At 38.9% G+C, this 12564-nt stretch overlaps 1 protein-coding gene across 2 annotated transcripts in view; it reads left to right on the top strand.

The window, feature by feature from the left end:
* The window catches only part of LOC104858049 (multidrug and toxin extrusion protein 1), a 39322-nt gene that overhangs the window by 22927 nt on the left and 3831 nt on the right, over positions 1-12564 (top strand). The window contains exons 13-15 of one of the 2 annotated variants that reach the window (XM_010618145.3): positions 7029-7098; positions 7340-7472; positions 11939-12033. In XM_010618145.3, the coding sequence (XP_010616447.1) occupies positions 7029-7098; positions 7340-7472; positions 11939-12033 (298 nt within the window). The remainder of the gene's footprint in view (positions 1-7028; positions 7099-7339; positions 7473-11938; positions 12034-12564) is intronic. The other variant, XM_033762751.1, reaches the window with a different exon arrangement.

The raw sequence follows: 12564 nt of genomic DNA, 5'->3' as shown, positions 1-12564 counted from the left end.
AAAAAAAATATAGCCCATGTGAAAAAAATTGTATAAAGTCAGTTTAGACTATGTGTAGAAGGTATACATAAAACATAAATTTTTGTGTTTAGAGATGAGTCCCATCTCTAAGAAATTTCATTCTGTATATTCATATACCCAAAATTTGAAAAAATGTGGACTCTGGAGCACTTCTAATCCCAGGTGTTTCAGATAAGGGATGCTCAACCTGTATTTTGGCCCCAATGACAAGTACCATCTTAGTATCTCGGTATCTGCCAAACCACCTAATTTATAAGGTTTGCATGATATTTGTCAAACTAAAATTGATGTTAAAATCTCACCTATGAGTTGTTTCAGAAATTACAGCATCAGATTGTTGCTGAAGAATTCTTGTGTATGATAAATCCTTTCTGTGCTCTGTAGATACTTTTTCCTTTCTCAGAGAGGCTAGCAGTCACATTCTAGCCATATAGAAATATGCGCCTAGCACATGGGAGGTTGAGGAAGGAGGATCACAACTTTGAGGACAGCCCAAGTTATATAGCAAGATCTTATCTCAACAAAATCATGGGTTTACTTCTTATTTGGAATATCTTTATTAATAATTACACAATGCAAATTGACATTCTCTGCATGCATTTAAAAAGCCAGTAGAGTGGACAGAATTAACGTTCACAGTTTATTCTTCATTTATTTATCCTTTGTCTTTAGATGATACAGGTTGCTATTTTTCTGCCTCTGCCATTCTGTAACAGATTTTTCACTTCAGAATGAGTAGGGAACGCAGCTCAGAGAGTTCTCATTTTTTCCAAAGGGAGACAGAGGGCATCCTGAAGTCCAGGATGCAGTGATGTTTCTGCTGGGAATATGGGGAGGTTGTATTTTGAATCTACCCACCTCTGGATAGGAAGAGAAATGAAAACAAAAGGCTCATGTGTTATATCTTTGAAATTAGGGGATGTAGGAAACTCAAAAATCAAATTATCGTCATGTACAACATAATCTTTCAGTAATGATGGATCAAGTATAGGATAATGGCCCCATAAGGTTATAATGGGGCTGAAAAGGTCCTGTTCTAGCACCTGGTGACATTGTAGGGGCCACAGTGTTGCAGTCTATGCCTTAATCATACCTTTGTAAGCAAGGCTTACAACTAGCGTATAAACCTGTGCTGCCAGTTGTATGAAAGACTAGCATGTGTTTTTAGGTACACATGCTACTTGATAATTCATGGTTGTTATTGGTTTAGTATTTGTTTAATTGGTATTTTAGAATGTACTCCTAGTTATACAAACCTGTTTTTTGTGAGACAGTATGTGGTGCTATACCAGCAGCAGTCCCATACACCTATTATTGTGTCTCTTAACTGGATTATTTTCTCTTGTGCTTGATTGTATGTTGTGTTGTTTTGTCATCATATCTATTGAGGCACCAAGTTGTATGACACACAGACACACAGACACACACACACACACACACACACAATACAGCTTTGGTGTATAGTAGGCTGTATACCATCTAGGTTTGTGTAAGTCATGAACTACAACATGCGATTCTCTGTCAGTTTGTGTAAGTTTGTGTAAGTTCATTCTATGATCACACACCAGCTAACCCTTCTCTGGATGTTATCCCTATCACTCAGCAACCAGGACTAAGTGAAACCAGCAAAATTAGTGAGATAAGTGAAACACTGCCTCAATGAATCACATCAGGGAGGAGGAGAAGACATCTTGACACAAGGAGGGGAGTAAATTACTACAAAACACAATCACTTTTTTTAAAACTCTGAGACTACCTGGGTGGGATGGCACATGCCTACAATCCCACCAATTTTGAAGGAGGAAGCAGGAAGTTCAGGAGGATCTCAAGTTTGACCCTGTCTCAAAATAAAAAAAGGTTGAGGAGGTACTCAGAGGTAGAGCATCCTTGGGGTCAGTCCTCAGTGTCACACACACACACACACACACACACACACACACACACTTCTAAGAGACTGATTTGCACAAATTTTTGTAAGGAACTTTAAAAAAATTTTTTTTCTTTTTATTGAGTTTATTGGTACAATGTAGGTATACAGTACAGTTACAATCATTATTAGGATCCTGTACCTTTACATGATAGGTCTTGATTCTCATTTTATCCCCTTGTCCCTGCCCTCCCTTCACCCCCTCCTCCCCTCCCCATTTACAAATACTTTATTTCCATTTTTTCGATTTCTCGTATTTTTTTCCTCTACCATATTTCCTTTTCCCCACCCTTCCCACTTTCCTTACACCTTTAGCCCTTTACTTCCTATTTCACATTATTAATTATCTCATTAGGATCCTGTGTACTATTATAGTTTTTCACACTGGAGAAACTATTTGGTATTTCAGTTAAAGAAATCTCTGTATGAACATTAAAAATAGGCAATCCTAAAATAAAACTAAAAAGGAAAGTAAAAGAGAAAAGGCAATGATGTAACATTAAAATAATCCTTAATTTTGAAGATGAAAATGGTCCCTGAACATATTTAAATTGCTTCTTGCTCTTACAGTCTTATCTTATTCTTTTTTTTTCATTATTTAGAGAATATTTTATTAATTTTGGTAATCAAACCCACATTGATATGACCTTACATATTTAATGCAGTGTATTACCACTGTACTAATGGAAAAAAATAAAAAATAAAAAATAAAAATTAAAAAAAATTTAAAAAATTAACATTTCTAGACCAATATGGCTGTCAATTTCTGTACAATGCCAACTCAACCCAGTATATTGGGATAACTTTTTCCAAAGTTGACAGCACAGTTAAAATTTCCCAAAATTCAAATTATATATATGTATATATATTTATATTTATATAAAAAGACCAATAATAGCAGTATGTTATGCATCAATAGCAGCAACAGCTTTTCCAGGTTCTGCAGTCATCTGAACAAAATTATAGACATTCAGCACATTCCATTAAAAAACAAAAACAAAAACAAAAAAGCAAAGAAAAGAATAATATCCAGAAAATATCAAAGTTCTGTTGTTGTTGTGGTACCTGGCACCATTTTTTTTTTATTAGCATCTTAATCATCATCTGGAAAGAGAACATTCCAGAGTAATATCATTCAATATAGCTCTGATAAAGCATGGTCACTACTATGTATCATAAAGCAGGTACAAGATATTTTACATTCACAGAGGTATGATACAGTACCGTCCTACATCAATAATACTAGAATCAGTTTTGGTTTGAAACTTGTTTTGTCTGCAAATAAGATTGCTACCCCTGCTCTGGGCTCCTGTCACATGGAGAATTGTTTTCCATCCTTTCACTTTCAGTCTATGGGCTTCTTTTTGCACTAGGTGTGTTTCTTGTATACAACATATTGTTGGATTTTGCTTTTTATTCCATTCTGCTAGTCTATTTCTCTTGATTGGTGAGTTGAGGCCATTGATATTGATGGTTATAACTGATATGTACTGATTTATTATTGTCATGTTATTGGCCTTTCGTTGACTCTTTTTACTTTTTCACCTCCTTTTAGTTTCTTGCCTTGCCTATTTGATTTGCTCTGTTGGACCTCATGGTGTTGTTGCTTTCATTGTCTTGTTCTAGGATCTTGTTTAGAATTGCTTGTAGTGCTGGTTTGGTATTCATGTGGTTTCTCAGGTGTTCTTTGTTGTGGAAGTGCTTATTTCCCCATCCATTTTGAAAGAGAGTTTTGCAGGATACATCAGTCTAGGTTGGAGGTTGTTCTCTTTTAGTGCTTGAAATATCTCAGTCCAGGCTCTCCTTGCCCTAAGGGTTTGTGTTGAAAAATCTGCTGTGATTCTGATGGGCTTTCCTTTGCATGTGATTTGTTTCTTTTCTCTTGCTGTTTTGTAATATTTTGTTCTTCTGTTGGGTTTCTGGGATCTTGATTATTATATGTCTAGGTGTAGATTTTTTTTTGATTGTGGCTAGTTGGGGTCCTATATGCCTCAGTTATCTGAATGTCAAATTCTTCCCCTCTGTTTGGGAAGTTTTCTGTCATTAGTTCTGCAAACAGCTTTTTTAAGTCATTTGTATTTTCTCCTGTTACTTCATGGATTCCTATCAGTCTTATGTTATTCTTCTTTGCATCATCTAGGAGTTGTTGGATCGATTTCTCATGATCCCCTACTGTTTTTAAGAGATCTCTCTTTTCATGGTCACTGACTGCAATCTTATCTTGTATATCTGAGAGTCTATCTTCGCAGTCTTTTATTCTGTTGCGTACACTTTTAATGGAGTGTTTAATCTCCTGGATATCTGTTTGAATCTGTTTTATGGATTCCATTTCTTTCCTATGTTGGGCATTTATTTTTTCCATTTCTTTTGTATGCTGGGCCTTCATGGCTTCTGTCATGGTCCTGAGCTCATCTATTTTTTTGTCAGTTTCTGCTCTGGAGTCTCGAATCACGACTTTCATTTTGCTCACCATCTCTATGGTTATCTGGGAAATTAGTTCTGTTTTGAATTTTTCTAGAGCCTGATTGATCTGTTTTGTTAGTTCCTGTGCTTTGAGTTCAGGGTGTTCTGCTGGTTCACTATCGGCCTTTTCATCCTCATTTGCCCTACCAGTGTTTGCCATTGGTGAACTGGAAGTCTGTCTTTGTGTCTTGCTCAAGTGTTTTCTCATTTTTATTTTTGTTGTTGGGCTGTCCTTAGCTTAATCTCTGGGTTAGCACCTGAATCTTCCTGATATAGATGCACCCTAGCTTCTGGGTCTCTAATGACCCACAGACATTGTCATCTTCATAACATCAGAGAAAACAGCTCATCAAATCAACCACAATCCTTTATCCCAATGGATACAATCAGCAACACATTATGATCAAGCACAACTTGGAAACTGGACTACCTGTGGTAGTCACTAGTCTATCACCCTTAAACCATTTGAATTAAATTGAAATCAAGAAGCAGTCCAGAACATGTCTGCAGTGAACAAACTTTTCAATATAGTATATATACCATTTAATGGCTCAGACAGAGCTAGGATGCAAGACCCCTGATCTCAGTTAGCTGATGGCTGAACCCCATGATGCAGACTGACCTTGGGCTGCAAGGCCCAGATTGAATTCCCCAACCTTCTGAACAGTTGAACTACACACTGTTCTACTACAGGTTTCCCATGCCCTTTCCTTAAAGATGTTCAAAGATGGGAACTCAGAAAAATATCCTTTATGACCACCTCTGCCTCTGCAGAGTGGGTCCAAAGACTGGCACAATCAGGAGGTCTGAGAGTGTGCATGGGGGGTGGGGGTAAGGGGAGTTATGGGGGTTCAGGGGCACCCGCATGGCTACTTTCCTGGCACTGGAGCGATGGTGGCTCCAGGTGGGAGAGGGTGTAAGGAACTTTTAAAAAGCTGGAAGAAATGGATAACGTTTTAGGAAATAATTGATCAAAACTTACTTAGAAAAGATCTAAATAAAGTGATTTCTTTATAAAGGAAAGTTGTTTTGACATGTCCAAAGCACCAATTCCAGAGGGTTCCAGAGGGTTCCAGAGGAGAATTTTATCAAATCTTTAACATGTATGTAGTCATATCCAAATATGTCTTAACTATTCTAGAGCACAGGAAAAGGAAACTTCTATATTCTGTTTATGAAGCAAATATAACCATGGTATGAAAACTGATGAAATTTTCACATAGAAAAATAAAATCACAGATTATTTTTGCTAATATTGATATAAAAATCCAAAATACTTGTAAGGAGGTGGAGGTAGATCAAGAGTAGAGTGCCTACTTAGCATGCATGACATCTTGGGTTCATCTCCAGCACTAAAATACAAATCCAAAATAAAATATTAGTAGACAGAATTTAGCAATACATTGAAATCAATATATTTTGGTGGAATATAAAAGTGAATGTAGTTGGTGGAAAAAGGAAGATGTAGAACAATAGGTAGAGAATGCTATTATACAAAGGATGGCATATAGATGGGGAAATTAAGAATATCCATTGTACTTGCTGAGATATTTCATAAACACTAGACAAATACCCAATGTAGTAAGCATTAACCCTGGGGAAAAGGATGGTAATGGGTTGGCCTGGGATACCAGTGGCTACAGAGCTTTTCTCCCTTTTTGATTTCTTTTAACTGTTTGATGTGTTACTTATTCAAAAATTAAATTCCCCTTTGAGGGGATGGAAGTTTTTATCATTTTCAATGCTAGATTCTTTTTATTTTTTTCTGTATATCTTTTGCTAGATTCTTTATTTATTCATTCTCTCAAGATTTATTAGCTAGGCACACACTATTGCTAGCTACTTGGGAGGATGAGGCAGGAGGATCAAAACCAGCCTGGGTAACTTAGTGAGACACTGTCTCAAAATAAAAATAAAACATAAAAAGGGTAGAGGATGTGGCTCAGTGGTAGAGCACTTGCATAACATGTAATATTTATATTCAATATCTAGTACTGGAAAAAAAATTACTGCCAGGGATTGAGCTAGATTTACTTGTGACCAATCCACTGAAGAGTACAAATTCCTTATCTTCCCAGGTCAGTGGTATCATTTTTCTCATTTCCCATCACAAGTAGGCATTAAAATCCAAATCTTTACCATCACAGAGGTTAGGCCCATTTTTAGGTACTAAGGATGATTCTGCAAACTGGGGATGGAACCCAGGGTTTCACATGTTAGACCCTCAGCCCTTCATGGAGAGCACCTTAACTCTTACTTTGTAATGCTTCATTCGGCCATAGGGACACACAGATTTGGCCAAAGGAATCCATGTTAAAAGAAGGATGGCAATATAATCTAAATTTTAAGTGTGTGTGGGGGGGTAGATATTCCAACTATTTGATTGTTTTACATAGTCAAATAGACTATACATTTTTTGTAAAAGTCATAAACTATAATATACAATTAGTTTCTTCTGTGGGACAAGCAACTCTAGAGTTGTCCCTGCACAGACTCTTTACCAGAACACATGTTCTAGCTGAGCTGGAACAGAAGAGTCCCATTACTGGGGAACTGAATTTTTTCTTTGCCATACATCTGTTCCCTGCTAATTACCATGTGCTTTATTTCTGGACAGAGACATCATTGTTCTGGTGGCCCAGGTGGTCCCAATTTATGCTGTGTCCCACCTCTTTGAAGGTCTTGCTGTGAGTATTTTGTTAAAGTCTTTTAAGCGCACACATGATCTGCGTTACGTATTTCTTACAATGAGGGTAAATTTCAACAGGGAGGGAATGTAGGAATATTATTGTCATGGTCATTTCTGCAGAACACTGTCACATGGTTATGAATTTTTAAGTACTGTGAAGTGGTAGGTCTGTGATTGGGTGGTGGGGTCTTTCAGAACCCCAGCAGTGCTCTCACTGATGGAATGTTACCTGTCTACAGTGTACAAGTGGTGGCATCCTGAGGGGAACTGGAAACCAGAAGGTTGGAGCCATTGTTAATGCCATTGGCTATTATGTGATTGGTCTTCCCATTGGGATTGCACTGATGTTTGCCACTGAGCTTGGAGTTATCGGTAAGCTTTAACCATGTTCATGCAGAATTTAGTTACTCACAGGCCCAGAAAATGACTATCAGAGCACACTGAAACTTGGCTGTGGAATTCTGGAATTTTCCTGAATCATTCCAGGCAGGGAGGGAACTAGGAGGGACAACAGGTGACCTGCTCCATCCAGGGTCCCAGATCAGGTCATGCACCACCTTCCCTACCCATGTTGGTGATCTTCCTCCCTGTCACACTTAAGCACAACAAAATATTATTTCTAGCCCTTCCCCTGTTGCGTCATCCAGGTCTTTCTTCAAAGGACATTATAACAAGCACCCCTGAAAAAGCATTTGGAAATGTCCCTTTTGTAGACCTCATTCTGTTCTTTTAGTGACAGCCCCTTGTATGGTGAGACCCTGAGAGTGAGACTCTAGGACTGATGCCATCCTGGAGTGTTTGGAGTGAGACAAAGTAGCAGCAGGTCAGCAGCTGTGCTGGTCTGGACACAGAACATCCTAAAACACGGCCCCCTTTTGTTCTCAATGGGTGTGGCTGAGTTCAACAAGGGCCTGGGGCAAGCACTCTGCTTGTCACTGTCACCCCCTTTGCATATTCACCTCCCACCTGCTACATTCTTATCTGTATATCTTGTGGAATCCCACAAGGGCACAAGTGGGACGAGTGTGGAAGATGTAGAAGGGAGGTGGGTTAGGGTGCCCCTCTATCACCTTGCAGCATTTGGAAGAAAGAACTTAATCCACAGGATCTGAAATTACCAGTGCTCATCTTTTTAAAAAGTAGGAAAATAAGTGGTTGCCCAGTTGGATTTCTAGAATAATAATTAGGACTATACTGGCAGTGAATGGATGATTGTATTAAAACCTGAGTGTTATCTTTGGAGTGAAGTAGTGACTGACTCATCAGTACTTGATGAGCTCAGAGATGGCAAGAAGTCATATGATACCTACAGAAAACTTCCAGTCTGATATGTTTCATTGTTTTGTACCCTTTTCTCAAGTTCAATAATATTTTAATTAAAAATATGAGAGATCCTCTGAGAGTGGAATTGCCAGATTTCCCTGAGCTTCCACCATGGTGCAGAAAATTATTTAGCTGAGTTTTTGGCATTACTCATGTTTTGGATTTGCTGGCGACATAGTTACTGGAAATATCAGAGCAACGTGTTCTTTCTGGAGTAATGTATTTTATTTAACATAATGTATCCAAAATATTATTGTTGTAACATGCAATCAGTATAAAATACTAAAGAGATACTTCATATTATATTTTATATCTTTTTGTTATTATTTTTACTGGGGATTGAACCTCAGGGCCTCGTACTGAGCTATATCCCCAGCCTTTTTTATTTTTTGAGAAAGAGCATGACCACCTTGGCTATTACATCCTTTCTTTAAATATTATTTTTATTGCTAAATCATAATGATGTACATTTATGTGGGGGTATAGGTGATAAGAATGATCAGATCAAAGTAATTATCATACCTATCACCTTGCTTATTCATCATTTTTCATAGTGAGACATTTGAAATTTACTTTCTAGTTAATTTGAAATATGTAGTATATTATGGACTACAAACACCCTGCTGTGCAATCAGTCTCATGCTGTCCCTTCTGACTCTAAAGCCTGTTTCTCTTTCTTTCTTCTTTCTTTTCATTCTCTCTCTCTCTCTCTCTCTCTCTCTTTCTCTGTTGGACATCAAACTGAGGGTCTCTTACCACAGGACAGACAAGTGCTCTGCCACTGAGCCATAGCCCCAGAGCCCCGAATTTTGTACCCTTTGATCATCAACTTCTCCCGCTTCCCACCCCCACAGACCACCTCAGCCTCCGGTAATCATTCCACTCTCTACTACTGAGTTCCACTTTTAGAAGAGGAATCTACTTTAGAATATAGATCCACCTATATCTCTAGGACTGTAATTTAGTCTCAGTAATTTAGCAAAAGCATTCCTACTATGTGCAAAGTAGAGACGAGAGTCACTGAAAGAAATTGCTGGGGATCCTGGGGAGCTGAAAGTTCATAAGAAGACTACAGACCTTCCCTGCATTCACTGCTTAGCAAGAAGAGTAGTACGAATTAGTTTGGAATATTGTGTGGCCTATCATGGTACCCAGATCTGCTGGTTCTCACAAGCAACTCCAACAAATGACAGCCTTGGAATTTCCCATAAGGCCTTTCAATTGGGCAAATTCCTAGGCCCAGAGCAGGGACTTCTAATAATTAACCTATTTTGGTTTTTTAGGTTGAGTCAAACAGAATTTTTAAGATGATATATTGTGAAATAAAATTGATAACTTTCAAATTATAGCTGGAGATAGCTGGTTGTTTTCTGTTGAGGATAGTCAGGGTCAGCTTGTAATTCATGTATACCTGAAACTCTGGGTTTGACAGAAGAAGACAGAGTCTTGCATTTACTACATCATTACAGGAAGAGCAAGCGTTCACTACCTTCACTTCCTGAAAAGGCTGGTTGATCACATCTGAAGAATACGGTGAGGGTGATTGGTACCAAGGAACAGAGCTGTAACCTTGCACAGACTCTGCCTACCAAACATGTAAACTGCAAACCCATCCTACCCTCCTTAGTACTTAGGTGGATCCAGACAGTGGTGGAAATCAGCTAAGACCAAGCAAGGGTATAAAGCAAAGGCTGTGTATTCTGAGTCTGCTAGCAAGGGAGTAAGCCACCAAGAACCTCACCCTGCAAAAAGGGATGGCTCAGGGGTGTCCGATTGGAGGCTGTTGCCCTGGGGGAAACTGGAGGCTGCTGACTAGGTCCTCCACATGATTGCTTGAGGGGGCATATTTACTGAAATTTCTCTAATTGATCCTAAGGTGGAAGTGGGCACTAAAATTAAGGTAGCTGTAAATTATTATCCAATTCCAGGTCATTTGGGGCCCACCATTACAGAAGTTACTGTTTAGCTTCATGGGTTACCACTGGGGAACCCAGGCAATCTGGCTGCAAATCTGAGTTCTCAAAGGCTGGCTTTTGGATTTTTTATCTCAGATAAGGGGGTGGTTTCCTGTGGTTGTGGTTGTAGAAGTCTGGTTTTTGGTTTTGCTTTTTAATTAATTAATTATTATTATTATTTTTTGGTACCGGGGATTGAACTCAAGTCCTTGCGCTTGTGAGGTACCAGAACCACTGAGCTAAATCCCCGGCCCTAGAAGTCTGTGTTTATATCTGACCTGGCCATTACCTGTTTGTACAGTCAGCCTCTGATAGCTATCTTAGGGCTTTTGATTCTGCTCTTAGTTCTTTGTTGACAGAAAGCCTCTCATCACTTGGGTGCTCCTCAGTGCCCTGGGCAGGTTTATTAGGTGGAATCTGTGTGGTAAGTCCTTCCACAGCTGTAAGGCTTTTTCTGTCATCTGTTCCTACTCAGCCTCTTCTTTGCTCTCTGTTCATTTTTCAGGCCACCACTCTCCCCTGGAGTCTCTAGCAAATTCTATGCTAGGAATAAGTTAAGATCTTAAGGGCAGGCACAAAGCTCTGGGGGAAGGAACATGATTACTTCTAATGGCTGGTGACGTCTGCTTTAAAATTTTAAAAAATTTTCCCTGTTAAAATGATTACTATGGGTGTGAAATGAGAATAGGGCTCTTACAAACATCATTTTAGAATATGAACATTAGGTTCTAAAATGGTTTTCAACTAGGGATGTAGCAAGTTGTAGAGAGCGTGCTCAGGGTCCTGGGTCCTGGGTTCCAGCACCAACCTCCCCCAATGTGCGCGTGCACGCACACACACACACACACACACACACACACACAATTTATCTCCTTTTCAAGAGCCTAAATATAAACTTATATAAATCTTAGGGATTTTATTTTTCCTTAGGGATTTTTTAAAAGAGATAAACATGCAAAATAACTAATTTTCAAATCAAAGACTTCTAGTGAAAACATACAAGTTAAAAATGAACTATTTTAATTCCCTTATTTGGCATGATTTCTGCTTTTTGAAAAAGTTGTAAAAAAAATGAAAAAGTTTGTTTCCTCTTTTGAGGAACACAGAACAGCAGCAGAAACTGGGCATGGTAGGGCACATCTGTAATCCCAGCACCCAGGAGGCAGAAGCAGGAGATCACTGCAAATTCAAGGCCAGCCTGGGTTACACAGTGAGTTTAAGGCCAGCCTGAATTACAAAGTAAAACCCTCAAAGCAAAAACAAAAGAACAGCATTAGTTTGTCCTGGGAAATTTAATTTCCTTATGACTGTCACTTTTCTTAACATGCAAACATTGTAATACCAAAGGCCAAAAATAACCTCTGAACCTTTGCACTGACATCCTGAGGGAGTGCTGAGTCTCTTGGAACTTTCTGCAAAACCCAATTTCTGGTCCACTGTGCTGCATCTCAACCACGGAAGCAGATTCTCAGCATGGCTCACAGAAGTGATAGGAGACACATCCTCTGTAGCAGTGGCTGTTTTTCATGGAGCTGACCTGTTAAATATTTCCATTTCCAGGTCTGTGGTCAGGGATCACCATCTGCACTGTCTCTCAAGTTGTGTGTTTTCTGGTCTTCGTTGCTCAGCTCAATTGGAAACAAGCCTGTCAGCAGGTGACTATGCTCAGTGCTACCCTGAAGAAGTTCCTTTCCGTCAAACAAATAGGATCCAGTTTGGCTCTCTTTCATCTTGGAAGAGTCTATTCCCTTTTATGCTGTTTTTATGCTTGTTTTGTTTGAACTGGACTTTCAGATGTAGAGGCCTGCACAATCTGACCTTTATCTATGCCCTAAGTTGATTCCGTGAATAGAAAAATGCAGGTTTTCCTGCACTTCATGCTGGGCCCCTGCATTTGTCCCCCAAAAGTCTAGAAAATGTGGGGTATATCAAATCCACTCTAATACTGTTATATATGCTCCCAAAATATTTTGTTAAGATACTGTGCTTTTCCTTCTCTTTGCCCTTCCAGTGACAAGGCGAGATCTGGAATAGGTAGAAAAAGGAGATGAAGGAAGAAGATGAAGAAGGAAAAATTCTAACTGACCTTGGTTGAGCCACTCCTTCACATTGTACTTTTTCCATCCAGCCTCCCTACCCATTGACACCATTTCTTTTCTTTTTTTTTTTTTTTTTTTTTTTTTTTT

Source organism: Fukomys damarensis, unplaced genomic scaffold, assembly GCF_012274545.1.
Source record: "Fukomys damarensis isolate Sample0158 unplaced genomic scaffold, DMR_v1.0_HiC HiC_scaffold_13, whole genome shotgun sequence".
Classification (NCBI taxonomy): Eukaryota; Metazoa; Chordata; class Mammalia; order Rodentia; family Bathyergidae; genus Fukomys; species Fukomys damarensis.
This window is presented reverse-complemented; position numbering and strand designations above follow the sequence as displayed.